At 32.7% G+C, this 27,884-nt stretch overlaps 1 protein-coding gene, 1 non-coding gene and 1 pseudogene across 2 annotated transcripts; 1 reads left to right on the top strand and 2 right to left on the bottom strand.

Moving 5' to 3' along the window:
- Positions 1–6,595: 6,595 nt before the first annotated feature.
- LOC120153384 (transcription factor MYB108-like) lies at positions 6,596–7,688 on the bottom strand. Its single transcript, XM_039165342.1, has 3 exons — positions 7,520–7,688; positions 7,302–7,431; positions 6,596–7,215 (listed from the first exon to the last, which is right to left on the bottom strand). Exons 1-3 carry the CDS (start codon positions 7,671–7,673, stop codon positions 6,696–6,698), a joined length of 804 nt encoding a protein of 267 aa, XP_039021273.1. The 5' UTR covers positions 7,674–7,688; the 3' UTR covers positions 6,596–6,695.
- A 12,109-nt stretch (positions 7,689–19,797) lies between these two features.
- Positions 19,798–19,871, bottom strand: TRNAR-CCU. Its single transcript has one exon. It is a non-coding gene; the product is annotated as a tRNA-Arg (tRNA).
- A 4,809-nt stretch (positions 19,872–24,680) lies between these two features.
- Positions 24,681–27,429, top strand: LOC120153540 (annotated as a pseudogene).
- The last annotated feature ends 455 nt before the right edge of the window (positions 27,430–27,884 follow it).

Genomic DNA, 27,884 nt, shown 5'->3' with positions numbered 1-27,884 from the left:
AATTGAAAGAAAATCATGTAACTAAGAGAACAAGCTTAAGGACTTATCACTGAAGTAAATGGACGATATGTTTGGCCTTTTACTGGAGAAAATATGTTGGTTATTGCTTAGTTGTTACTTGAGTTGCAAGGCGGTCTGTAACTGGATGTAGAATTGGAACAACAACAGGTGAGCAAAATGCAGAGAAAATTTGTTTGCGTGGTTTAGAACAATTCGTGCATTTACGGAGCCTTACTTGAAGATAAATCCACTATCAAACTCTTAGTACAAGACATGATTCAAACCCAACCAAATCTCTCAAATTTTGTAACCTACTAAGGTTTTAACAACTACCATAAAGAACAGGATAAGTAAGCTCTCATAAACACCTTACTATTAAAGAACAAAACACCTCTTACAAGAAGTAATAAACAAATAATTACATAAAGGACAATAGTCTTTATGCAGTATATGTTGATGTATTTTGAGTATGATATTGGAAAACAAATACGTGTTGTGTATTAGTTGTAATGATGTCTTTTAGTTGTTTTCGAGTCTGTTTTAAGTGTTTCTTTTACACTAATGTTTGACAGATCTATTATTTCAAGCTATATTGTATTTTGTAATCCATTTAATGAAAATGTTAGAATGATGAGAGTGTACTGCATGGAGCCTCTCCATCATATTTTCAAAAACTGTTTGTATTCCTTTCTTCTTTTTCATGTCTTCTTTTCTTCTGTTTTAAAACGTATTTGCAGTAAAACATTAACAATATATATATATATATATATATATATATATATATATATATCTCTCCGCTCATAGAGATTCCTTTTCAGTATAGCTTTATTTCAAAGTGCTTGAACTTCATGAAGGATTGCAACTCTTTAATGCAGCTGATAAATTTCATGAGAATCAGCTTCCAAATCTTCATGATAAAGATGATAAAAACATATCCCTTTAATTAAACAAAGTATCTTTATAAAAGAGAAAGATCAAGTCCCATTAAATAAGAATTCTCTATAATCTAATTTTGCATTACAAATCAAAATACTTACATTTGTTGTCTAATTAAGATGTCAACATTGGCATCACTGCTAATGTTGTCAGTCAGCTATTTGTTACGCCAATTGCAACTCGGTGTAAGTCGAGAGCAGTTTGCGTTGAAAATTGGCAATTTGGAAAAGAATAATTTGATATTTGGGTATATTGTTAAAAGTCAAATAATTTAGGCACCAAATGGTGGTTTGTCAAGTCAAAAATTAGGCACCTAATTTTTGTTGAAATTGGGTAATGGGATAATTAATTTTAGTCATTGTAATTTAGGGTATTTATAAGATTAGTCCTTAAGTTTCAACTATAAATACCCTAGCTCATTTAGCTTCAAAATCATCCCAAAGCATTCTAGCTTTTTCCAATACTAGAGAGATTTTAGAGAGTTTCTTGAGAGTTGTTTTCTCTTTTTATCTAGAGATAATTATCATTGTTTTCTCCTTCGTAGATCGAGAGAGGTTGTAATTCCTATTTTCTCATAGTGAAATTCTTCTACCGTTGCCCGTGGTTTTTACCCTAAATTTTTAGGGGTTTTCCACGTAAATTTTGTGTCTCTTTTATCTTCATTTTTATTTTCTTAAATTATCAGTTGCGATTTTGCTCTATCCGATAGCCGTCTTCCGCAACAATTGGTATCCGAGCCAGATTTGAGTGTGTAATATCTGCTTATTGTCTTTGTGGTTGCCACCAAAAGGTGGATCCTCCAACATAAGAAAATAAGAAGGTATTACCCATTCTTTGAGGTTCTAAAAAAATATTCACGATAGTGAAATAGTGGGAGCTATCAATAATAGAAGCTATGTCAACGAAATTTGATATTGAAAAATTCAATGGGAGAAATTTCTCATTGTGGAAATTGAAGATGAAGGCCATCCTGAGGAAAGACGGTTGTCTAGCAACTATCAGTGAAAAGCCAGTGGATTTCACAGATGACAACAAATGGATCGAAATGGACGGGAATGCTATGGCAAACTTTCATCTAACATTAGCAGATGAAGTATTGTCAAGCATCGAGGAGAAGAAGACAGCTAAGGAGATATGGGACCATCTCACCAAATTGTACGAGGCCACATCGCTGCACAATAAAATTTTCCTTAAGACAAAATTGTACACTCTCCGTATGCCAGAATCTACTTCAGTGACGGAGCACTTAAATACACTGAATACTTTATTTTCTCAGCTTACATCCTTAAGTTGTAAAATAGGAGAACAAGAACGTGCTGAACTTCTACTTCAAAGTCTACCGGATTCGTATGATCAACTCATCATCAACTTGACAAACAGTAATGTCACTAGTCTAATATTTGATGATGTTGCAGCTGCTGTTCTACAAGAAGAAAATCGGCGCAAGAACAAGGAAGACAGACAAGTAAATCTGCAACAAGCAGAAGCGTTGACAACGATGACAACGATGAGAGGAAGATCAACAGAACGTGGCCAAAGCAGCAGTCACAAACATGGTAGATCGAAGTCGAGGAGCAAGAAGAATTTAAAGTGTTACAACTGTGGAAAGAATGGTCATTTGAAGAAGGATTGTTGGAGTCTAAATAAAAACTCCAATCCACAAGGCAATACCGCAAACACTTCAGATGATGGAGATGCTCTATGCTGTGAAGCGTCAACCACCGTGGAAGGAAGAAAACGATTTGCAGATATATGGCTCATTGATTCGGGAGCAACATATCACATGACCTCAAGAAGAGAATGGTTCCATCATTATGAACCTGTCTCAGGAGGATCTGTTTATAGTTGCAATGATCATGCCTTAGAGATCGTTGGCGTGGGAACCATCAAATTGAAGATGTATGACGGAACAATTAAAGTTGTTTGAGATGTGCGGCACGTGAAAGGCCTGAAGAAAAATTTATTATCCTACGGATTGTTGGATAATAATGCTAGCAAGATTGAAACACGGAAAGGAATAATGAAGGTGTTCCGTGGAGCGCTTGTGGTGCTGAAAGGTGAAAAGATAGTTGCAAACTTGTACATGCTGAAGGGAGAGACATTGCTAGAAGCAGAAGCCTCTGTTGCCTCATGTAGTTCAGATTTTGCAATGTTATGGCATAAGAAACTTGGACACATGTCAGAACAAGGAATGAAAGTCCTTGTGGAGCAAAATCTACTTCCAGGCTTAACAAAGGTATCACTTACTTTGTGTGAGCATTGCATAACAAGTAAGCAGCACCGGTTGAAATTCAACACATCAAATTCTAGAGGCAAAAGTGTTATAGAATTGGTTCACTCTGACGTATGGCAAGCACCAGTAACGTCCCTAGGTGGAGAAAAATACTTTGTCTCATTTATTGATGACTACTCCAGGAGATGTTAGGTGCACCCTATTAAGAAGAAGTCAGACGTGTTTTCAACTTTCAAAAACTTCAAAGCACGGGTGGAACTTGATTCTGGAAATAAGATCAAGTGTTTCAGAACAAATAATGGAGGAGAATACACAAGCGAAGAATTTGATGACTTTTGCAGGAAAGAAGGCATCAAAAAGACAGTTCACAGTGGCGAACACTCCTCAACAAAATGGAGTGACAGAGCGGATGAACAGAACCTTGTTAGAAAGAACAAGAGCAATGTTGAGGGATGCAGGCCTAGAAAAATCATTCATGGCAGAAGCAGTCAATACCGCCTGTTATTTGGTGAATCGAGCTCCATCAACTGCAATAGAGCTGAAGACACCAATGGAGATGTGGACTGGAAAACCAGCTGATTATTCAAACCTCCATATATTTGGAAGTATAGTGTACGTGATGTACAACTCCCAAGAAATTTCAAAGTTGGATCCAAAATCCAGGAAATGCAAATTCTTGGGGTATGCTGATGGAGTAAAGGGGTATCGCTTGTGGGATCTCACTGCCCGCAAAGTGATCATTAGTAGAGATGTTATCTTTTTAGAAGATAAACTACAAAGAAAAGAAGACGATGATAGTGCTGAAAAGTCAGAGACTACTCAGATACATGTGGAAAAAGAGTTTGAAGAAGGAGATTCTTCTGAAGCAGAACCAGCACATGATGAACAAGAACCAGAGAGTTCTGAAGCTCCAACAACTCGTCAATCAGATCGTGTGAGAAGACGTCCCAATTGGCACTCAGATTATGTTATAGAAGGTAATATTGCATACTGCCTTTTAACAGAGGACGGTGAGCCATCAACATACCATGAGGCAATAAACAGCTCAGATGCTTCACTGTGGATTATGGCGATGCAAGAAGAAATTGAAGCCCTTAATAAAAATAATACATGGGACCTTGTGCCACTACCACAAGGAAGGAAGCCAATTGGTAACAAATGGGTCTTCAAAATCAAGCGAAATGGTGACGATCAAGTTGAGAGGTATCGTGCAAGACTGGTGGTCAAAGGATATGCTCAAAAAGAAGGTATTGATTTCAATGAAATATTTTCTCCTGTAGTTCGACTAACAACAGTTTGAGTAGTATTGGCAATGTGTGCTACATTGAACTTACATCTAGAGCAGCTAGATGTTAAAACATCTTTTCTTCATGGAAATCTTGAAGAAGAGATTTACATGCTCCAGCCTGAAGGTTTTGAAGAAAAAGAAAAGAAGAACTTGGTTTGCAGGTTGAACAAATCTCTGTACGGTCTAAAGCAGGCGCCGAGGTGTTGGTATAAGAGATTTGATTCCTTCATTATGTGCCTTGGATACAACAGACTTAATGCATACCCTTGTGCTTATTTCAAGAGGTCTGGTGATAACAATTTTGTTATATTACTGTTGTATGTGGATGACATGTTGGTTGCAGGACCCAACAAAGATCATATTGAAGAATTGAAGGCACAACTGGCTAGGGAATTTGAAATGAAGGACTTGGGATCAGCAAACAAGATTCTAGGGATGCAAATTCACCGAGACAGAAGTAATAGGAAGATTTGGCTTTCACAAAAGAATTACTTGAAGAAGATCTTGTCACGATTCAACATGCAAGATTGTAAGCCAATTTCTACCCCTCTTCCTATTAACTTCAAATTATCCTCCAGTATGAGTCCTAGCAGTGAAGAAGAGAGGATGAAGATGTCTCGAGTATCGTATGCATCAGCAGTGGGAAGTTTAATGTTCGCTATGATATGCACAAGACCAGACATTGCTGGATTTTGAAGCTATAATTTTGAAGCTAAATGAGCTAGGGTATTTATAAGATTAGTCCTTAAGTTTCAACTATAAATACCCTAGCTCATTTAGCTTCAAAATCATCCCAAAGCATTCTAGCTTTCTTCCAATACTAGAGAGATTTTAGAGAGTTTCTTGAGAGTTGTTTTCTCCTTTTTATCTAGAGAGAATTATCATTGTTTTCTCCTTGGTAGATCGAGAGAGGTTATAATTCCTATTTTCTCATAGTGAAATTCTTCTACCGTTGCCCGTGGTTTTTACCCTAAATTATTAGGGGTTTTCCACGTAAATTTTGTGTCTCTTTTATCTTCATTTTTATTTTCTCAAATTATCAGTTGCGATTTTGCTCTATCCGATAGTCGTCTTTCGCAACATATATATTGTATATGATTACATTAATTTTGGTGTTGCCGTAGAAAGTTTTAAAAAAAATGATCTAACTTGAGTGGGTAGATGTTCCATTCAATGGCTTCAAAGCTAAGACCACAATTTATCTTCTGAACCCTTAAACATACTGGGCGAGACGATAAAACCCTCAACGTCGTTCCTGCAATGTCTAACGCATTTGTCTTTGGGAACTTGGAATCATTCTTCTCGCGCATGCTGCACAAAATGGGCCAAGTTCTCCCAGAGGCAACTGTTGTCTTCATATACTCTTCGGCATATATCAACTTCGGCTCAGTTGTAACCCCACCCCATCTTTGGGAACTATTGCACTTTCTCTACTCAACTCTCATCTCCTTTGAACTAGCAGCTAGCAATTTCCTGGTTGTTGAAGAAATTCATTTATGGTCCAAAATTGTTCATTATATTTTGGTTTATATTGTTGTTTAATTCTTATGTTTTGTAAAAAAACAAATCAAAATTATAATTTATTTAAATATTTCGTACCCTGTCATTCTTGGTACTCGATTTTGAGACCTCGAGGTATAAAATCAATTCATTAATTACCACATAGGTCATTGGGGTTCGTGCTCCTTAAAATAATTAAGAGTGGTTAATGGGAACTCATCAAGTGACTTCAATTGTAAAAGAGAAAATTATTCTCGCTAGAAGTCCTGAGTTTGAGGAAATGAGTTTGACCCACATCGCGCATCTAACTTTGATAGGTGAATCTTTTGACAAGAATTTTATATTTATTTTATAATTTTTAAAAATTGATCTTAAAATAATTTAATAACCATTTATACACCTTGTCCCATACATAGGAACAACGTAATCTTCAAAAGTGAAATTCAACTAAATATCTAAAATAGAAAATAAAATTTCAATCTTTTTATAAGATTTGTAACTCATAAAATTCAATTATAAAAAAGCATGAAACTCTTATTTAAATTAAGATATATATAATTTTATACATACAAGTACAAGGATTTACAAAAATTCTTGGGTGCCGTACAACTTTAGTAACAGGGTCGAGAAATTGTTTTTAATATATAAAACCTTATGCGTCACTGAACTTATTCGTATTATCGTCATCATAAAGCTGCTGTCTTAAGAACCAAATATTCTCTTCATTCCACACACTCGTCATCGAATCTCCACATCTGTCGCCTCTAATCCAACCCAATCATCTATATTCCATGTGCCCGCTAAATATTCGGACCATAAACCCGACCCCTTTTCTAAGTTGTAAGCATAGTCTGAAACGCTCAGTGGATTGCAACAATATGCCAGGTCTGAAACGGAAGAGACTTGGGCATCCTGGGAGTCTGATGAAGTGCCTGATAACTCGGGCAAGATACTCGGGTCAACTTGGACCGGCCCGATTGTTGTATCTGCATGGCTGATGATTTGACAGGTGCTGGTGCTGCTGATACTATCCATGCAAGTTGCGGTGGTGGTGTAAGGTTGAACTGAGGGGGGTTGGGATGAAGCACAGATTCGTTCAATTAGACGGGGAATCCAAACGGAACGCATGGCGTCCCTGAACTGTTTGCTGTTAACTTCACATTTAAGCTGCTTCGCCAGTTTCTGGACTCTTGTTCTCCAATAGTTCTTAATCTCATTGTCGGTCCTTCCAGGCAGTTGTTGTGCGATTTTGGACCATCTTCATGATTAAAACCAGCCAATAAGTCTCGGTCATATGTTTGTTGAATTTGAAATGAAAGCAAAAATGGGAGTCAAAGTAAAAACCTGTTGCCCCATCGAGAATGGAGTTGAAGTATCAGTAGCTGCTCTTGGAGAGTAATGTTCCCACGTCTCAGTTCCGGTCGCAAATAGTTCATCCATCTCAATCTGCAGCTTTTGCCGCTTCTTTTTAATCCTATGCACATATATCATCTCAGTATCACAACAAATCATATGAAAATAACTTAAAAATGATGGGGTTATAACACTGTATATCGATTAACCTGATAAACTAGCAACTGAATTCCAGCGACCTTCGCCGTGAATATAGACATGTGATTTGAGCATGAAGTCTTCTTCTTCGGTCCATGGACCTTTCCGTACATCCATGTCAATGTGTGGAGTTTCAGATATTAAACCTCCCTCATAAATATCCATTTGTGAACTGAGAAATGGTTAGATCAAATAAGGGTAAGAATCTAAGAGATTAAAGCTTACTTACTATAGGATATTAAGGGTAGAGCGATTATATAGAGAGAGAGCAGTGCGTATTTTTTTTATTCTCGTAATTAGAACGCGCAACGACTCATTAGTTTCTGATTTGACTTGAAGTTGACCGTCTGACTTTTCCACCCCCTTCTTACACTCACGCAACTGGGCAAAACATTTTTAATATGGAGTATAAAACCCAGTGTGTTTTTTTCAAAGGATGATGATGACGACAAGTTGTGTTTGTTTATTATGACACATCCTATAGTTTCATCGTATTAAGCTGCGGTTTACAACGTGTGAAATTAATGGGCCAATACCCATCACTTTCCTTAAACCTTTTTAGGTTCATCTAACCCCCTTTTTACGGGCTAAGCATTACTCCACTAACGATTAAATATATTAAGGTTGTTTGAATTACGAAATATAATGCTTTTTGTAATAAAATTATTTATGATTTAGAATATTTTATGCCTTTAGAGATAACATTAAGAAATTATTAAGGTTTTGTCGGACATGATCTACAGAAGTTGTCAGTTTTCCATCAAACAAAGTCTTCAAACAGATCTTTCTGTTTATCGAAACTATCAAGGAACTGACATCTTCTGAACATATACTCTCACGTCGAACTTAATATAAAGATAAGACATCTGACATGTTCACATGATTTATCAAAACAAAATATAAAATCTGAAAACTAGGTAAATATGAAATTACCTTCAAAAAAATTTCTAGAAAGTGCATTTAAAAAGTGACTTTGAAAAAGTAAAGCCTAAAATTTTTGTGTTTGATATTATTATCAAAAAGTACTTTTGAAAAAAATATCAAATTTAGACCTAATATTCTAAATTAAAAATAAGTTAATTTAATGATAACTAAATTTACTAACATTATTATATATAAAATAAAACAATTTAAATTATAATAAAAATATAAAAACTTATGGCAATTCATTAATAATATTTTGATATATAAAATATAAATTTTAAATATTTTTAAGTAATTAATATAAATTATTGTCTTAAACGAACAAGTAGTCTTCGAATTATGTTTTTTTTACATCAATAAAATATGTCTACATAATTTTAAATAGTTGATATGTCTTGAATTATAAATTATGCTTATAAAATATTTGATCTCAACAAGTTCTCAATATTTATTTACACTGACGTAAGTTAATTATTTTTTCATTTAAGCTTAAATTATTTGTAAAATTTAATTAAATACATAAAATATATGTTAGATATTAAAATTATATAAAAATATAATCATTACATGTTCATAAAAAATTTAAAATAAAATAATTATATACTAACATAAGTATTGATAAAATATTATTTTTTATCTAATAAAAAACTTTAGATGATTATGTATAAAAAAATCTTTAAAGTTACATTAACTTATATCTAACTATAGAATTATTGAATGATATTAGTGGTTAAAAGAATGTTATCTAACAATCAATATTAAATGATTAAAAAAATATTATAAACATATATTATCTTATAACCACTCAAAATTTTAGGAAAAAACTTATATCTAACAATTAATATTAAAATTAATGGAAAAAATCAATATATAAGTGTACATTTGTATTAGTTTAAAAACTAATTAAAATTGATTAAGGATAAAAAAATGTAATTTCATTTCAAAAGTGTTCGTCTACAGTAAAAGTTGAAAATTTTAACTTTTTGTAGTTGGGTGGAAAAACACACTTTTAACTTTACAATACTTATGGGCGAAAAAACACTTTAATCACAAAAAAAAAAATCATTCTTACGTATAAATATTCATAATTATTATATGTCTGACACCATTAAATGATGGTCATTATATATATTTCTCAAGACGGTTAAGAGAGAGGTTGGAACTTCCACGATCTCTGTATAAGATTATTTTTCTTCGTCTTTATATCAATTCTCTCACCTACAAAAACATCAATTCTCTCTTCAATTACAATTTTCGTCCAAATTAAAATAGATGAACTATCAACGACCAATGATATCAATTTATTCCTATTAATAAATATGTATATCTATTAAATATAATATAAAATTTATTATTTGATTGCAATGTAAGAATAATTAAAAAAATAGTTAATTAAAAAAATATAATATAAAAAAATCTATTAAAATAGATGAACTATCAAAGATAAGCATCAGGTCAAAAGGGTAAAAAGGAAAGCTTGATTACCAAGTAATGTTTTGCGAATTTCTTTTTGTCCCTAAGATGGGAGTCAAGTGTCAAACCACATTTTTTTATTAATTTATTCCAGAATGTTCGCACCATTGCGTTTAGTCTTACACACACCTCAATCTTATCCAAACTATTTATTATTCTTATACCCTAACATACATCAACGATCTTTCAATTATAAGATATTGTTTTATTGAGCTTTCGATTATTAAAAATTATAAAATAATTTTATAAATATATGACGTTATTTTATTGAATCCACCGACAATTAAAAATTAAAAACTTATCATTCAACTATTCATATATATTATAAGTTTTTTCTTTTCTGTAAAAAAAAATTGATGGCAGACTTGCACACTTCAATCTTATCCAACCTATTTTTCATTCTTATACTGTTACTTCCACTCATCAATTTAAGTAAAATTCAACTGTTTGTTAATAAAAAATGTTTAATATTAATGAATAAAATTACTACTGCTTTACTTTAATATCTTCTTATTTTGTTTGATTTTCATGTAATTTCAGCCCAAAAAAGGAAAAAAAATAAAGTGGGCAACGGCCTAAAATATAGCTGATTTAAAAGGCATATCATTGAATATTAATGGGTATTTGGCAGGGCAAACAGTCAAATGTTAATGGAACTAAAAGCATGAGAATCGATTTAGTTGACCTTATCTTTGAATAAATGGCAACTTTCATAATTTTTCCAAACACCAATTATTTTTTACTTGTTATAAATAAAACGAAAAAGGAAGGAAGCTTTAAGGAGATATGTTTTGTAGGATGATTTATTTTAATTTTTAAATTTTATTATTTTCAAATCTCTTTAAAAAAATTAATAAATTCTCTCATCTTAAATTTACATTTTCTTTAAATATTTTAAATCTTTTATGGACAAATTTTATTACATAGGGATCTCTATAATTATTAGACATGTACCTAATTCTTCGTATTTATTATTTCCTTTATATATAAGCACAAACCCCAGTGGCTTCAGTGATAAAATGAATTGTTGTTATTTTTTTAGGTTCAGGGTTCGAGCACCAAGAATGTTAGAGGTATGAACGTTCAATATCAAAGAGTTAATTATCTTTAAACATATATTATATTGTATTTACCCTAAATTAATAAAAACATATTAGTAAATAAAAGTAATTACATTCACTACAAAGTAGTTTCAAAAGGATTACGACTCAAATTGTGCTTTATACCTTACATTTTCATCTGAAGCATTTTGTTTCATAAAATTATTTATTCGTATCTCATTTGTTTTACACTTGTATATGTTCGAACTAAACGATTAAAAATATCACATTCTAAAAGTTAATTTTACTTGAATATCATCTTTCTATATTAATCAACCATTTCAATATATATACCCTTCCGTATACTTATATTCAAAATCCTTAACTCCATTCATTATTTCAATGCAAGTTATATATACAAAACATTATCAATAATTTTTTTATTATAGTTTCATTATTTTCTTGTATTAACATAATTTATTGAGATTCTTTTATTTCTTTAATTTTTAAATACTTAAATCTCATTTAGTTGTATTATTAGTTATGTTTCGAGTCTCTACAGAAGTACTCGCCTCTATTATATAATCATCTATGTTATTTTATTAACTTTTTCTTACAAAAGATTGTATCTTTGAAATCAACACAGCTATCATGCTTTAGATATTATTTACATTTATTTTCTCTAACAATTTATTCTTATAGGCTTCAATTAATTTAGAGTATTTTTAGTTAGTATATGATACATAGTTATTCTCATTACGTCAATAAAAATATAAGATAGTTAACTTATCATGAATTATCTAACAATTGACCTATCATAAATTACTTTTTTTTGAATTTTGAGTTTTTATATTATTATATAAGAGGATTTAGATAAAATGTAAATCATTTAACATTAGTATTTAGTCATTCACAATAATAGTTGTTAACGTCGAGTTATTGATTTGTTATAAATTATAACGTTAGTGACCAAATCATTAGTTTTGAAACACCAATGGATAAAAACAAATTTACTCAAATACGAGTGACTATTTATGTAGTTTACCCTTAATTTTTTAGAATTCACATTTGGATCAGGTTTTTGATGAATGGTGTTGGGCCGGGTTTGGGATTGGAAAAAAAAACCTTCACCCGACCCTAAGATAATATTATACTTTTTATATACTTAGAAGTAATTGAAATAATAAATCTCTTTATATTATTTTTTAATGAGGTAATTATTTTACTTAATAAAAATGAAATTTTATATATATTTAGATCGAGTCAGATCAAGTGTAATTTTTTCTTCAAAAATCAAATCAAATTTTGGGTCAATCAATTCCTCTTATATTTATAATAACAAACCTTCATACAAATAATATGCAGAGAGTATACAAGGTGCATGGTGACCCATTTGACTAAAGTGATATTAACAAATAAAGATGCTTGAAAACCTTCACTATCCCCAACTCCATAGCAGATTCCAGAACCATTGATGTGAGAAGACAAATAGAAGCTTGTAGGAACAACGTCAGATATATCAGCTTCAGCTGTAGAAGCTTGACTATGATGAGGGTTGTGATGATGATGGTGTATGGTGTTGGGGATCAATTGATAGCTCCATCTTCATGTGGGGCGAAAGAGAAAAACCCAACAAATTATTATTGCTGCTTGTTGTATAGAGGCGTCATCTTCTTCTCTCTATCTCTCTTGCTTTGTGACTCATAAGTTTGGAGGAGTTATATTAAAAAACTTGCAGGTTCCATGAACAATGCAACAATTTGAAAGTATTATCATTGGCCTTAGATGAAGGGTCAAAAGTAAAAAAGGCGTGATCCAATAAAAGCCCAATAAAAAAGGAGTTAAAGAGTCGGTATTCTTGATTCAGAGGTTTAGGATTGGTTGTTAAAACCCCAACCAGCAGACAAAGGCAGAAGCCAGCCATGGTCTCAATGGATTGATGGTCAACTATGATTTTGGGTCTTGAAATGATCTGACGAGCAACCACCACCTACTCCTTTTGTCGGAAGGTGGAGCCACGATCGATATCCCTAGCACGTAGTTTCTTTCTCGTCTCGTACTGCTAGGGAGAGAAAGGGAGAAGAATGAGAGGGAGAACAAGAATGAGAGAGAAGGAAAAAGAGAGGGAGAAAAAACAAATAGCATTTTATAAAGAACTAAAACTATGTCGTCTTGGTTCATATTTGATTTTTTTAGGGATTCAATATGGCATCGTTTTGGTGTTGGTTTCTATGTAACACCGTTAATTATTTAAAGGTAGAGTGATCAAAATAGTAAAAATTTGAAAGTTGAGTGGATAAATTGAAATTTTTGAAACTTTAGAGACCAAAACAAGAATTAAAAGATAGTTAAATGATGAATGATGTAGTTTACCCAAACTTTTATCTTCGGAGAAAATGATATGAATTTCATATCAACAAAAATTATTTTATATCAATACACATGGCATGATTGTCATATCATCCTTCTATTTTTAATTTAATACTTGAGTGAACTAAATAGGTACAAATTAAAAGTTCAATAAAAAAATTAAATATTTCTAAATTTTAGTGACTAAAGTAAGGATAAAAAGAAAATTGATTGATGAAATTTATATTCACAATAAAATTAAGATTAATTTTATGAATTGCTGTGAAGTGACATATATATATGAATAGGTGATTATTCATTTAATTACTTTTCACAAAATTCTCTAAATAAAAATTTTAAAATTTGGAATTGATGTGGATGGAAAATGTGTGTTCTGTGATCGGTTAGAAACCAGAAATCACTTATTTTTTAACGTTGCCTCGCTCAAAAAAATTGGAAGGTTATACTGGCCTTATGTAATCTCTCCAAGAACGTGATGATCTGAGATAAGAAACTGAAAATAGCTTCCTTATTTCTTAAGGGTAAATCTCTAATCCCATTTATCCTTGGGATTGCTAGGAATACACTTGTTTACTGTGTTTAGGAGGAAAAAAATAGCAGACAATTCACGAATGTTGCTAGAGATTGGGGGTTATTCTTGACTACATTTGTGGAATTGCGAGAGTTAAGTTTGCTCATAAGAGTATTGATAAGAGGGATGATGTAAATAGGAATCTTTGTATTGTTCAGAAATCGCTTCATGTTGAAGACAGAAGAAGCATTAAATGGGTCAGCAGATCTACGTTAAGGGAAACGAAGCCCATAAAAGGAATGTTTGGAACTGATAATTAACCCACGTTTTTGAATCAATCGGATGGCTATATATCTCCAAATTTATACTACCAAATCAAACGGACGGCCCAAGATTCAGTCCCTGCTTCTTCGAGGAAATTCAGGTTTTGTCTATGTGCCTAACAATAATGTACTGAGAAATTTGTGCTCATAACGGTTACCTTCGAGTTGAAAACTTGAATACTGGACATTGCCTCTAAAATCTTGTAAATCCTACTGCGCTTGATCAGCATGGCTACCTTCATCCATGTGATGTGAAGTCTAATCGTACAGTGTAATGTGTACTCAAAGCACATGGGAAACTGTTGGAAGCAAGCATTTCTTTATTAAAAATTTCCATTTGCAAATTTATTTGACTCTATGCACTGATGGATCGATCTAGGCAATCCGGACAGAAAGTCAATGCCGGCAAACTGCAGTCTTTATTTGGATTTTCCTTGTTCTTATTGGTATTCCAGAGTGCAGCCCTGGCAGACCCCTTACTATCCATTTCGCTGATTTGAATTCGGACACCGGAGGAGTATAAGATGGCACCGGCCTCCCTATCGGCCTTCCTCATGGCATCACATTTTTCCATAGAAGCACTAGACGGTTAGGTGATGAAATACCTCATTTTCAGACTAGTGTTGCAATGACGGCCACGGTTAAAGAAAGCGTTATTCTCGTTAGAATTCTTATATTCGAGTAATTATGTCTACATGGTGTGTACGTTATCAATGATTAAAAAAAATTATGAACATATATTACTTTATAATTACCCCATACTATTTAAAAAAAAGGGATTACATAGTATCTAAAAAGAAACGAGAACTGCTCTTAAAGATGCAACCATTGTCTTCGTAGATGCATACGCCATAAAGTACAAACTCTTGAGAAAGTATAAAAAATATGTTAAAGTTTTGGCCTTTTCCTTTTGGCTTAGTGGTTTTCATTTTCTTTTGCTACAAGTCATGATTTAGATTGAGGATCCATTTTCTTTTGGCTTAGTGGTTTTCATTTTCTTTTGGCTTGTTGTGGCTATGGAGGGGCCTCCAAATATTTTCAATAATAATAAAAAAGAAGGTGCGGCCAGCCTTGTTCAACCATCTGCAACAATGGGAAGGAGGAGTTCGTGACAGTGAAGCTTCGAACCGGGTGGTTTCGACCAGGCCATTATTCTACGCCACAAATGAAGGTGGAGAGCTTGAATAATAGTCTGTTTAATCATGTTAAGAACAAATCACTGGTGTGAAAGGCAAGGTGGTGTTTTGTAGTTGAGAAGCAATCATAACATGTACTTTTTTGAACTTGTGGAATCCAAACATCGAGTTGTGTGATTCGACTCAGTGGCCGGTTGCTTTGAAAAAGATATACGAGACTCTAGTGGCAGTGGAAGATGAATATCAATTTAAGACTTGTCTCTAGAAAACAGTGCCTGATCATAGTGATAAAAAGTAGCAATGTTACGAGTGGATGCAACGAATTATGATCGGTTAAAAGTGACTGAACTGACACATTCTGGAATCTTGTATTACAACGTCGAGATAAAAAAAATAAAAGTCAAAGTTTTATATTAAAATGACTTAACTTGAATTATTAAATTTTAAATAAACCAATTCACTAATCTAGTATATTATATTTTTAAAGAAAGAATTCATATTCGAACCTTAAAATGATATTACATGAAGGAGCAATCATAGCACCAATTCGATTGGTGGCGGAAGAGAAAATACAATTCTTTTTAAATGATAATAAATATGATGATTAAATGATATTTTAACTCCTAAATCTATATCTTACTATCACTTTGTAATTCCTCAAGAAAAAAATACTATCACTTTGTAACAGTTAAATGGTTAAATGATAATAATTTTAAAAATTAAATAAATTTAGTAATTATTTTATAATATTTCAATAAAATTTAATAATAATTTTATAATCTATAATAAATTTAATATTTAAATACGATTAGATGTCTTTTAAATACTTTACCCACTATATATTAATAAGGACCCATTGTTTCAGAATAACCATAGAGATGTTTGGTTTGGGATTGCAAAAGACAAGAGCAGCAGCAGCATTAATGGAGCTACCACTTCTTAATTTGATGGGTTAATATAGAGAAATGATTGATTAAACTTTTGTTGCTATGTGGTTTTGTCTCTGCCTCACAATTTTCAATTATGAGAGCCAAATAAAGTAGACAAAATCATTAGTTAGCAGCACTCCCTTGACCCTTTTTTAAGGGTTTTTTTTAAAGGAATACTCCCTTGACCCTTGTATGAATATTAAAGGGAAAAAGAGAGGGAATAAAATTTTTAATATATATATTAAAGGTAAATAATAATATTTAAAAATACTAATTTATTTTTAAAGTAAACCCTTATTTTTTATATTATATGTTAAAAATTTATTTTAATATAAATTAAATGTTTATTTGAAAATAAAGTAGGTACAGTTTGTAAATTAAATAATAATTTGTTTAGAATATATATTAAAAAAACTTACAAAAAAATATGATTAGAACATATTACACGAAGAAACAAATTATTTATCATTTTTATAGAAAATATAAAAAAAACACAAATATAAAAAATATATTTGCAAAAAAAAAAAGTCGGATAGATGAGAAAGAGAATAAAAGAAAGAAGATAAGGTGTTTGAAGGACTATGAAGGAATGGAAGGGGTCGACAAATAACCTTCTAATCATTATAGGTAAAAATCAACTAATTCTACTAGAGAAAAAAACTAAAAATTAAGATATAAATTAAAATATTATATATTAATCTTATTTAGTTGCAATAAAACTATAAAATAACTTAAACATATTATTAAACTATAGACGTGTATGTATGAATCTTGTCTTCAATCACTCAATGAATATATGTTTAAAATATTATATTTAAATACTTAAAAACTAAGCGATGTAAAGATTGAAGCATCCTTATGATTTACTTGATGTGCATGCATGAACATAGTGTTATTTACTTGATGTACAATAATAAAATCACCGCATTTTAATTAAATTACCTATAAAAAAATTTACATAAAAAAAATCTCAATCCCCTAAAAGGTTTCTCATAAAACCATTTCCTAATTTGTTTTGTTTTCACTTAAATTTGTCTAGAAATGCAGCATCTATAATTTATTTAGAGGTCTCAATAATGTTGTTTCAAATGTATTTATAGACAGGAGAGGTTACGACCAATGGAGCTGTTTTGTAGTTAAATTTGAAGAAGCTTAAGCGGGCTTTTATAATTTGATTTCTTTTCCTTAAACATGCCGAACGTGTCATGAAAGAGCCTTTGAAGTGTTGCATTCCAAAAGGGAAAAGAGACGAGTGTTGATTCATATAAAAGGGGGAAAACAAATAATACAAAAATCAAAAGTGTATTTATTGGGCTTTTAATTAATTAAGCAAATTCAGTTTGCGAAGACAAATTGCTTAGGTATTTTCATTGACCAAAAATTTATTTAGGATTAGACCCACCATTTCAAACCACCACTATCAATATTATATGCACGTACAGTGACCGCAATTGGCCAAATGTTTTCCAACTCCATGATTAGTATTTAGTAGTGCAGAATCTGAATTTTATTATATAATATTAATCTCAACCTTATTGATTAAAGAGAAATAGTTGCTGACAGAGATGCTTTTGATTTGAAATTCAAGCTTTTTTTTTTTTTGATTCCATGTAATATATTTTTCTATTAAAAAAAGGAACATATGAATCCAAAAGTAATATATTTTATATCGCATAGCATACTCTTTTGTGTGTATACTGTGTTATCCTTTTTTTCTCCCTTATAATGACAACGTCGGTGCTACGATTTTTGTTTTTTAATTATGACCATATATGAAATAAGTACGTGTGTGTGCATATACATTGCATTTGTATACACTGAATGGAGTTTTATGAAATTGTATGTAAGTATCAAAGTTTCTTATGCTGAACTGGAAAGTCGTGAATGTGTAAAATAACTAATTTCAATTTTAGGTAATTTTAGAAATTGTTGGCCAAAATTTAATAACTAATTTCAATTTTAGGACCTAATTGAAAAGAATCAGAACTACAGAATCCATAACCAAGTTATAAATCTGGGACCTAATTGCAGGAAACTATACATATTATGACTCAATTATTAATTAATTTAGTTAATTAAAGACTTAGCTGCAAGTAACTATACTTATTAGGCTCAATTATTACAATTTAACTAATTAACGACCTAACTGAATGAAACTAATTTCTCAAGTTCAAATACTAAATAAATTAATTATATAAGGACCTAATTTGGAGTTTCATAAATATGGTTGGACCTAAATGAACTAAGAAAATATGTAAACATGGAATAAATCAAATTACATGCGAATCCAAGGGACTAAACATGTAAATAAACCAAAACTGAAAACAGACCAAAAAATATGACTCAGGTCGGATCTACCTGCGAGTCAAGACGTAGATCCTTCTCGGGTTGGCACGACCCACCCACTGTAACTATATAACTCAAAAATCAAAATAAAGAAAGAAAGAAAAAACATTTTTCCCCATTATCTAACAAAATTCTCCCTTATTCATCTCTGTAACTCGGTTGTCGTTCGATAAATGTTCATCCGCCGTCAATGTGTATCATCTCCTTTCGATTGCTGATCTCATTTAAAATTAGGGATATTCAAATGATTAATTCAGCCATTGATCGAAACCGAATTAGTTAAAACTGAATTAATTAATGACAATTCTTTTTGAAGTATTACTTGTCCTCAGCAATGCTGTTGGATTTGGAGGGCTTTGCTGCGGCTTCGAGGCAAAGCAACTTCTGTTCAAGAGTTCTTATCTTTGTCTACTATTTCTATGATTTGGAAGGAAATTCGGAGTAAAAAGGGGAAGGTTCATTGGGAGAGACTCGATTGGCACTCGAGGCACGTTCCCAAGAACTCTATTATTTCTTGGATGGCTATTTTGGACAGGTTGTCCACCAGGAGCAGACTCATTTCTTTTGGTCTTGCCGGATTGTGCTTGAGGTGTAGTGAGACAGGAATGACTTATTTTTTGAGTGTGAGATCTCTCGGATGGTTTGGCGTAGTATTTTGTGCCTTTGCCAAGCAAATAAGCCGGTAATGGACTAGGATTTGAAAATTGGCTTTACACTATTGGGTGCTAAAATTGGCTTGGAATGGCTTTATTGCTGTGATTTGAAAAGCAAGGATCAGAGGTTATTTACTGGGAGAGTGGTCACTGTCGTAGATTTGGTAGATTGTGTAAAGGAAATGGGAAGTTGAAGCTGTGGAGTAAGCAAATTGATAGGGAGAGTCGTGTAATAGAGATATATATATAGCTTGGCAGCTGGTATACTTTTTTTCTTTGAGTTGATTTGTTCTGCTTGTTGATGTAGTTATTGTGTTGCAGTTTGAATGCTTTTGGAATATAATGATACATTCATCTAAAAAAAAGATTACTTTATTTGGGTTAAACTCGATTAGATCTTTAAAATTTAATGAGTCTAGTATGGTTAAAAAAATATTCGGATCTTAATTATTAATGAGTTTGTGCTTAAAATATACATTATTACCATTTGTAATGGGATAAGGGGAGGTATAATAGTAGGCTGCCCCCAACACCAGGTTGAGAGCAACTTCTGTGGGAGACCTTATGCAGTCAGAATTATGAATTGCCCACCGTGGGACTCGATCCCACGACCACAAGGTTAGGAGCCTTGTGCTCTTACCAACTGAGCTGGACGGACAATTAATCGATTTTGAATTAAATTTTGAAAAAATAATTATTAATTGATATAACATCTAATTAACCAACTGCTTAATCAAATTAAATTTTGATTAAAATAATTAATTCAATTAAAACCGAATAATGAATACTCAAACTCTAAATTCATAGGAATGCTAGTTTTAACGCCCAGAGTCTGACCCTAAAATTTGTTTCGTTGGCAAAACCTCCAAGCTCTATATAGCCGAGATAAAATGTTCGAGCTACCTTCTTCCGATATGACATCGTCTGTCGTCGTCATCAGATGCCTTTCAAGTATGTCGTTCTCTCGTCTTGGAGGTCACTTCCACCATTCGAATCTTCGAGATGCCCCTATCTCAGCGTAGCTGCGGCCAAAAGATTTTTTTTACTTGTCTTTTCTTGATTTTCGGTAACTATGTAGGGACTTGTGTTGAATATTGTGTGTTTCTTCGTGGTAGTATAGCGTAGCTTTAACGTCAAATATTTGGTAGTCGGGTGTAACTTTCGTAAATTATGACTGTGTTGTTTAATTTACGTCTGTTCCTGATTCATTCTCTGTTTGAATAGGATATCGATTAATTTTTTAGAGATTTCAGTCAGATTTTTAGGGATCAAAGGTTGAAGGGCAAATGAGTGGGGGTGAAGGTTTGACCGGAGTTATTGATAGATTAGATATGAGTGGCGGTTGGATGAGATTAAAATTTCTGATCGTTTGAGTTTTCGACTGTTTAGGCTTTAGTTTGAGCCTTTGAACAGGTTTAGTCTCCAAACTAGTTAGAAAAGGTTCTATGCTAAATAGATTTCGAGTTTAGGTCGTGACGAGAGTTAAATAAATGGTTTTTGGAGTCTTAAGTTCGGGTTAGACAAAAATAGTATATATATATATATATATATTAAAATGCCTAAACAATTTGAGCTTCTCCAATTTTTCTAATATAATGTCTAGACTCCTCAAATTTTTTTATCTATAAATTAAATAATATTAAATGTTTAAACAGTTCAATCTCACTTCCTCTTTTATATTAAACTGATAATAATGTCAATCAATTAATCTTAATAAATTATATATAAATACACACCATTGTATATCTGTATCGAGTGTTTATCATATTCGTACCTAATAAAGAAATATTCCACAGGGCTAAATGCTTTATAACTTATACTCTCAATGGTCCAATTACGATACAGTACCATACAATGCAAATAATAATTGACACGACACGACTCAAATGAATAATCAAATAAATTAGGGAAGAAAAATGTCTATCTTTGACTTACAAGTATCAAAACTGCCACTCTTTGTATATATACAATATCATTTTAAGTTATTATTTTTTAATTATTGTACATATATATTTATAACTTAATTTTTATTTTTTAAAAATAAATGATATGTATTTGTAAATATATCTCAAGTGCTACATAGTATATTTTTTTAGAAAAGTATAAATTTAGTTTAAAGATTTTAAATATGTTTAATAATATAATTATTATTATATTTTATTTTAACGAGACTCTAAAAATATGTAAAAATTTAAAAATTATTTTAAAATATGAAATCTTATAAAACGATACATATTAATATAAATATACGGAATAGCTCAAAATTTGAAATGAAATGAAATATAAATTTTATGACTAATTTATGATAGGACCAAGAGTACCAACCCATAAGAGCACATCAAAACAGCATCGACAACTGTGTTTGCAACCCTCAAAAGCTAAAATAAAAGTATCCAACAATAAGATAATAAATAAACAATTAAAAATTCTGTATTTATTGCAAAAAAAATTAAAAAATTATAAGATGGTTCAAGGTAAAGGTGAAAGAGCAGTGCAACAATTTTTTTTATTATAATGACTATAAGTGGGTAGAAGCAAAAGGGGGAATACATTCTAGCAAGTTTGATTATGAGAACTAAGACAGAGATTTTTTTTTGAAAAATATATTAAAATCACCATCCATCAAACTCATTTCATTCGTTGCAAATTAAAGTCTCATCACCTTCCAATGTTGACTTTAATTTCATAATTCTATAGGATGGGAAAATTAATTTTTTGTTAGTGATGTTTGAATATTAATTATTAAATTATAAAAATAATTCATCATTAGTATTGGTTGTTTTTATTTGGAATAAAGTACTCTATATTAATAATTTTACATGCTTTAATCATTAGTATCCAATTTATTGATTGGCTAACAAGGACAACATTTCTAATCTAGTTTGTTTCATTAAAAAATGTTAAGATTCGAAATCCTGACCTTAAAAAATCTAGTGTCTCATCTCATTAGACTAACTGATTGTTAGTTATGATGATATCATATTAATAAAAAAATTATAATGATAAAGTAGTTTAACATGTTGGATTATGCATGAAATTGGTTACCCCATTTTAATTTATGAGAGAAATATTACATAGACATTTGACCTTTTCTAAGTTTATTTGACAAATTAGTTGTTCAAAAGCACATGGACGACAGAGACGATAAACAGATAAACAATAAAGGTGTGTTTGGTTCACGAAATATAGATTATCAGTAAGAATGTAAGATTATCAGAGAATATGTAAGATTATCAGGAAATAGAATTATTTGGAATGTATTTTGTGTTTGGTTGGTTTAGCAGGAATGTAAGATTACCATGTTTGGTTAAAGGAATAAAAGATTATTGGAATGTATATTTGACCAAATTGTCCTTATTATATATTTATTTTTTTAACAAGTTGAAAAATATTTATATATTTTCTTTAAAAAATTTAAATTCATAAAATTTATATACTTTTTTTTACAAAATTGACAATATAAAAAGGTTTAATGAAAGAGTAAATTTTTATTTTAACCGCTGAACTTCATATAAAATTTTAATTATAGATTTTTTTTGTAAATCTAAAATAGTTTAAGGATAAATTTGTAATTTAATATTTGTAGAATTTTTGTTATTCAATGACAGAAGAATGATATTTTTGAAAAAAAATAAGGTATTTTAGTCCAAAACACCGATAATCCAACAATACCTAAGGAAATTAATGTAATGACATTCTCGGTAATATACCCTAAAAAATCCACTATTGGTAATCTTATATTACCGGGAATGAAATTCCCGGGCTAACCAAACGGGAGAATGTGGATTTCATTCCCATGGAAATCCTACATTCCCCCATCCAAACGCTCCCTAAGATCGAATGTAGTTCATGGGTACATAAATTTAGTATATTATATTACAAGTTGTTAATTATTTTTTTATGTTTATGAGTTCCTATGCATATTTGAGTTTCGAGTGTTTGACTAATTAAATTGCGAGCCTTGCTCTAGTCTCAAAGCAACAAATCAAATTGTACAAAATCCCACATCTTTTAAATATTTCTTTCAGCACTGGAATTTGAGAGGTGACGGTCTGAGTAGATAAAATAACTAAATATAGAAGAGGCTATTAATTGTTATTCATCATTTATACCAGAAAAAGTGAAATATGATATTAGCGTAACACAAATTTTTTCTTTTTGTAGTTTTGTAACATATCGTCTTTTTTCTTCATCAAACTATACGTAGTTGATTATGGATATGGTGTACTGAAATCGTGCACGTAAATAATTTCTCGAAAGCTAATTATCCTTTGTAATTCAGATTGTTGACACTTGACAGCAAAACAGTTACTGGGTCCAGCCGAGACTAATGAAATGACTAGACCCATAAAAAATGGACGACCTTAGCGTAACAGAGGAGCACCGTCCTGTCAAAAGAATGGCACTCAACTTCACTCTAATTTTCTCCATATGAATATCTATCCCTTTCATGTTTTTGTTTCTATGATTACAATTGTTATATAAATTTTATTTAATAATTTATCTGATATCGTCATGTCCACCAACATGGTTGTCTGCTGCACCAAATGCACCTCCACTATTCAAGGCCCTATATATTTGGATCCTTCCTTTCCTCTTCCTACTCCAAACATTGAATCTCAGAAGCTCTTCAAACCCACACGGTGCTTCTTCTTCTTCTTCTTCCCGGGAAAACCATGAACATCGCCTATCTCCGCTAAAGCTTTGATCTTTACTCTCGAGCTCTCAAAGTCATGTAATTTACCAGATATTCCTGAATATTCTCAACTGTCTTTCAATCTTGTTTCCTTTTATTCTGAAGTGGAAGATTATTGAAGGAGAGGGAACTAAAGAGCCAATTGCTTAGATTTTCATATAGATAAAACTAACCATGGAGGAGACCTTTGTGCCTTTAAAAGGCATAAAAAATGACTTGAGGGGCAGATTAATGTGTTACAAGCAAGATTGGACTGGTGGTTTTAAAGCAGGCTTCAGGTATATATATATATATACACATAAATATAATATTCGCCTTGCATTTGAGGTTGACGGATCAAACAAACTGTGTTTTCTATTACAGGATTTGGCTCCCACCACTTACATTTTCTTTCTGCGATCCCCGTCATTTCATTCGGTGAACAACTTGAGAGAAATACTGGTATTCTAAACACTGCCAACAATAATAATCTTAAATCTCCGCTTTTGTTGAATGTGAATTCATATCTTCTCTTTTGCAATCTGCAGATGGTGTTCTCACCGCAGTTCAAACCTTGGCATCCACGGCGCTTTGCGGGATCATACACTCGATAATCGGAGGTCAACCTTTGCTGATATTAGGAGTTGCCGAGCCAACTGTCATTATGATACATTTATGTTCAACTTTGCTAAAGACATACCAGATTTGGGTCGGGACCTGTTCTAGCATGGACTGGATGGTGAGCTGCAAACTATTTTCATTTCTTCAACAATTAGCCATACCATGTGAACATATTTGTCTGCACTCCAACAACAAGATTCTTCAATTATATTTTATGCATTTGCTGCTATATTTGACAAAGTTGTCTGTTGGGTTTTTTTTCTTTTTGTAGGGTGTGTGTGGACTGCAGGCTTGCTGTTACTGTCTATCTTGGGAGCTTGTTCCATTATCAACAGGTTTACCCGTGTGGCGGGCGAACTGTTTGGTCTGCTTATAGCTATGTTGTTTATGCAGCAAGCTATCAAAGTAAGAACAATTTTCTTCATCTGCTGATACTTTTCTACTGTAAATCACACCAGATTAAAGTTGTTTTACTTGTAACAAATCTCATATACAGGGTATCGTGGAAGAATTCCGCATTCCGCGACATGAAAACTCCAAATTGACAGAATTTTACCTTCATGGAGATTTGCCAATGGGATGTTTGCTTTGGTCTTGTCATTTGGCCTTCTTTTCTCCGGTTTAAGAAGCCGAAAAGCACGGTCATGGCGCTATGGGACAGGTAAGTTAATTCTCCTAGACCGCCTTTTGCTTCTTAAATATGGCATCATTTGCTTTTGAGAACTTAAAAGAAGATTTTGGTTTTGACAGGTTGGCTTAGAAGCTTTATAGCAGACTATGGTGTGCCACTTATGGTACTTGTGTGGACAGCTGTGTCTTACATACCTTCCGGAAGTGTTCCGAAAGGAGTCCCACGTCGTCTCTTCAGCCCGAATCCATGGTCCCCTGGTGCTTATACAAATTGGACAGTTATCAAGGCACGTTTAACCAAGTACAATTGCCAATCAATACTGCACAATCTACAATCTGTCTTCTTACAGGACTAATGAACTAACACAAAGAACTTGACATAAAAAAATGACAGGACATGGTAAATGTTCCGGTTGTCTATATTATCGGAGCCTTCATTCCGGCCACAATGATTGCAGTGCTCTATTACTTTGACCATAGTGTAGCATCTCAACTTGCGCAGCAGAAAGAGTTTAATCTGAGAAAGCCATCTTGTTACCATTATGACTTACTTCTTCTGGGATTCTTGGTAAGCAGTTCTTCCTAATTTCTTTCCTTAATCTAAAATTTGCCCTTCAAACACTTCGTTTATTTGCTTGTTTCTTGGTGGCAGACATTGTTATGTGGTCTTATTGGCATCCCTCCGGCAAATGGAGTCATTCCACAATCTCCAATGCATACCAAGAGCTTGGCTACTCTAAAATATCAAGTATAGTTCTTCTTTAATCCCTCGGAATAGGCGAAATTGGAGATTTTTTAAAACTTTTTATATAATGAGCAACAGAGACTGATTTTCGGTTTATGGTGCAGCTGCTTCGTAATCGACTGGTTGCAACAGCTCGCAACAGTATAAGAGAATGCTAGCTTGGGGCAATTGTATGGAAATATGCAAGAAGCCTATCAACAATGCAGACACCTTTAGTTCACCAGGAGCCTGCAGCTCGGGTAAGATTGCATCCATGATTAACTAATGAAGTAAAAAAATTAAGATTATGAGTTCACCAACTGTACTTTTGTGAGCAGACTACATGAACTAAAAGAATCGACCGTTCAAGCTGCTACATGTACAGGCAACATCGATGCCCCTATCGACGAGACTTTATTTGATATCGAGAAAGAGATTGATGATCTATTACCAGTTGAAGTAAAAGAGCAGCGTCTCAGCAACTTGCTTCAGTCGACCATGGTAGGAGGATGTGTTGCAGCAATGCCAATCCTTAAAATGATCCCCACTTCAGTCCTCTGGGGTTACTTCGCCTTCATGGCTATCGAGAGCTTACCGGTACCAATTTTGGGAAAGGATCTTATTGCTCTTCACTGCACCAAGCAGAAGATACAAGTAAGATACTCAAAACACATTTACACTTTTAATTTAAAGTATCCATTGTCCATCTTATATAAACAAAGAGATGTTTTTCTATTCCCTGCAGAGTCCTTGAGCAGCAACAACGTTTGTGGAGACTGTCCCATTCAAGACAATTGCAATGTTTACCATCTTCCAAACTGCATATCTGCTCGTATGTTTCGGCTTAACCTGGGTTCCGATTGCCGGTGTCATGTTTCCCTTGATGATCATGCTTTTAGTTCCAGTAAGACAATACATCCTGCCCAAGTTTTTCAAAGGGGCGCATCTTTATGATTTGGACGCCGCGGAGTATGAAGAGGCACCTGCTCTGCCATATAATCTTGCCACAGTAAGATACTTGTCTCCTACAATCAAACTTTCCTCATTTTCCATTGCTGTATTAATCATTTAAACTTTGCCTTACAGGAGACAGACCTGGGACATGGAGCATCCCATGCAGTGGACAGTGAGATATTAGATGAAGTTATTACAAGAAGCCGAGGTGAATTCAGGCATACTTGCAGCCTAAGATCACAAGCTCGACCGCTACGCCAGCAAATGACCCGAGAAGCCGTCAAAGCCCGCACCTCTCGTGTCATAGCCCACGTCTAAGTGAGCTGAGAGGAGAAAGAAGCCCTAGTGCCAATGGAAAGGGGTCACAGTCACACAGTCCAAGGACTGGGGAACTGAAACCATCTAACCTGGGGAGGAGTCCTCTTAACCCTGGATCGTGTTAATGTGAATATTATTGAATATTTCGATAATATTTCTTAATGTGTGTGTTTTAAATGGTTTTTTTCCATTTCCCCGTCTTTATTTTCAGTTTGTCGATGGGCTTGGATTAGGCGCTGTTGTAAAAAGTTCCCCTATTCCTTCTTTAAATCCCAACTTTATATGTAACAAGAGATTCCTTTTGTTGTTCTTGCCACAATTATACATAATAGTTAACATTTTGTGTTTACTGAGCCCAGATCATAAAGCATCCATAATCGCCATTCCTTAACAAAGAACTGTATTTCATTGTCATTCCCACTAAAGTAAACGCAACAGAATAGGTCCACTTTTCGGTACAATTATGAAAGCACGAGAAAAACAAAAACAGAACACAACATTTTTGTTGATGGGAACAAATTTAGTTGATTTATCTCATTCATTTTCGATTTAGGTGAAGAGCCATGGTCAGTGAAAAATAGTTGTCGGCTGATATTTTTTTATAATAGAGTTGAAGGCATGTTGAGGGGATATAAGAGTCCGAAGAATGGAAGTGAGATGGACCTCTTAGTCGAGACTAAGGAGTATTTATAGTGACTTTAATTGATGGTATCAATTATAGAATCATTATGGTTATTAATATATCACCA

This window comes from Hibiscus syriacus, unplaced genomic scaffold (genome assembly GCF_006381635.1).
Source record: "Hibiscus syriacus cultivar Baekdansim isolate YM2019G1 unplaced genomic scaffold, ASM638163v2 tig00111100_pilon, whole genome shotgun sequence".
NCBI lineage: Eukaryota > Viridiplantae > Streptophyta > Magnoliopsida > Malvales > Malvaceae > Hibiscus > Hibiscus syriacus.
The sequence above is the reverse complement of the archived record's forward strand: the minus strand, read 5'-3'. Positions and strand labels throughout refer to the sequence as shown.

Coding starts and splice junctions, on each gene's coding strand:
- LOC120153384 (XM_039165342.1), bottom strand. CDS start 7,673: ATGGATATTTATGAGGGAGGTTTAATATCTGAAACTCCACACATTGAC. Junction 7,432..7,519: donor TTCAGTTGCTAGTTTATCAG/GTTAATCGATAT, acceptor ATATGTGCATAG/GATTAAAAAGAAGCGGCAAA. Junction 7,216..7,301: donor CATTCTCGATGGGGCAACAG/GTTTTTACTTTG, acceptor TTAATCATGAAG/ATGGTCCAAAATCGCACAAC.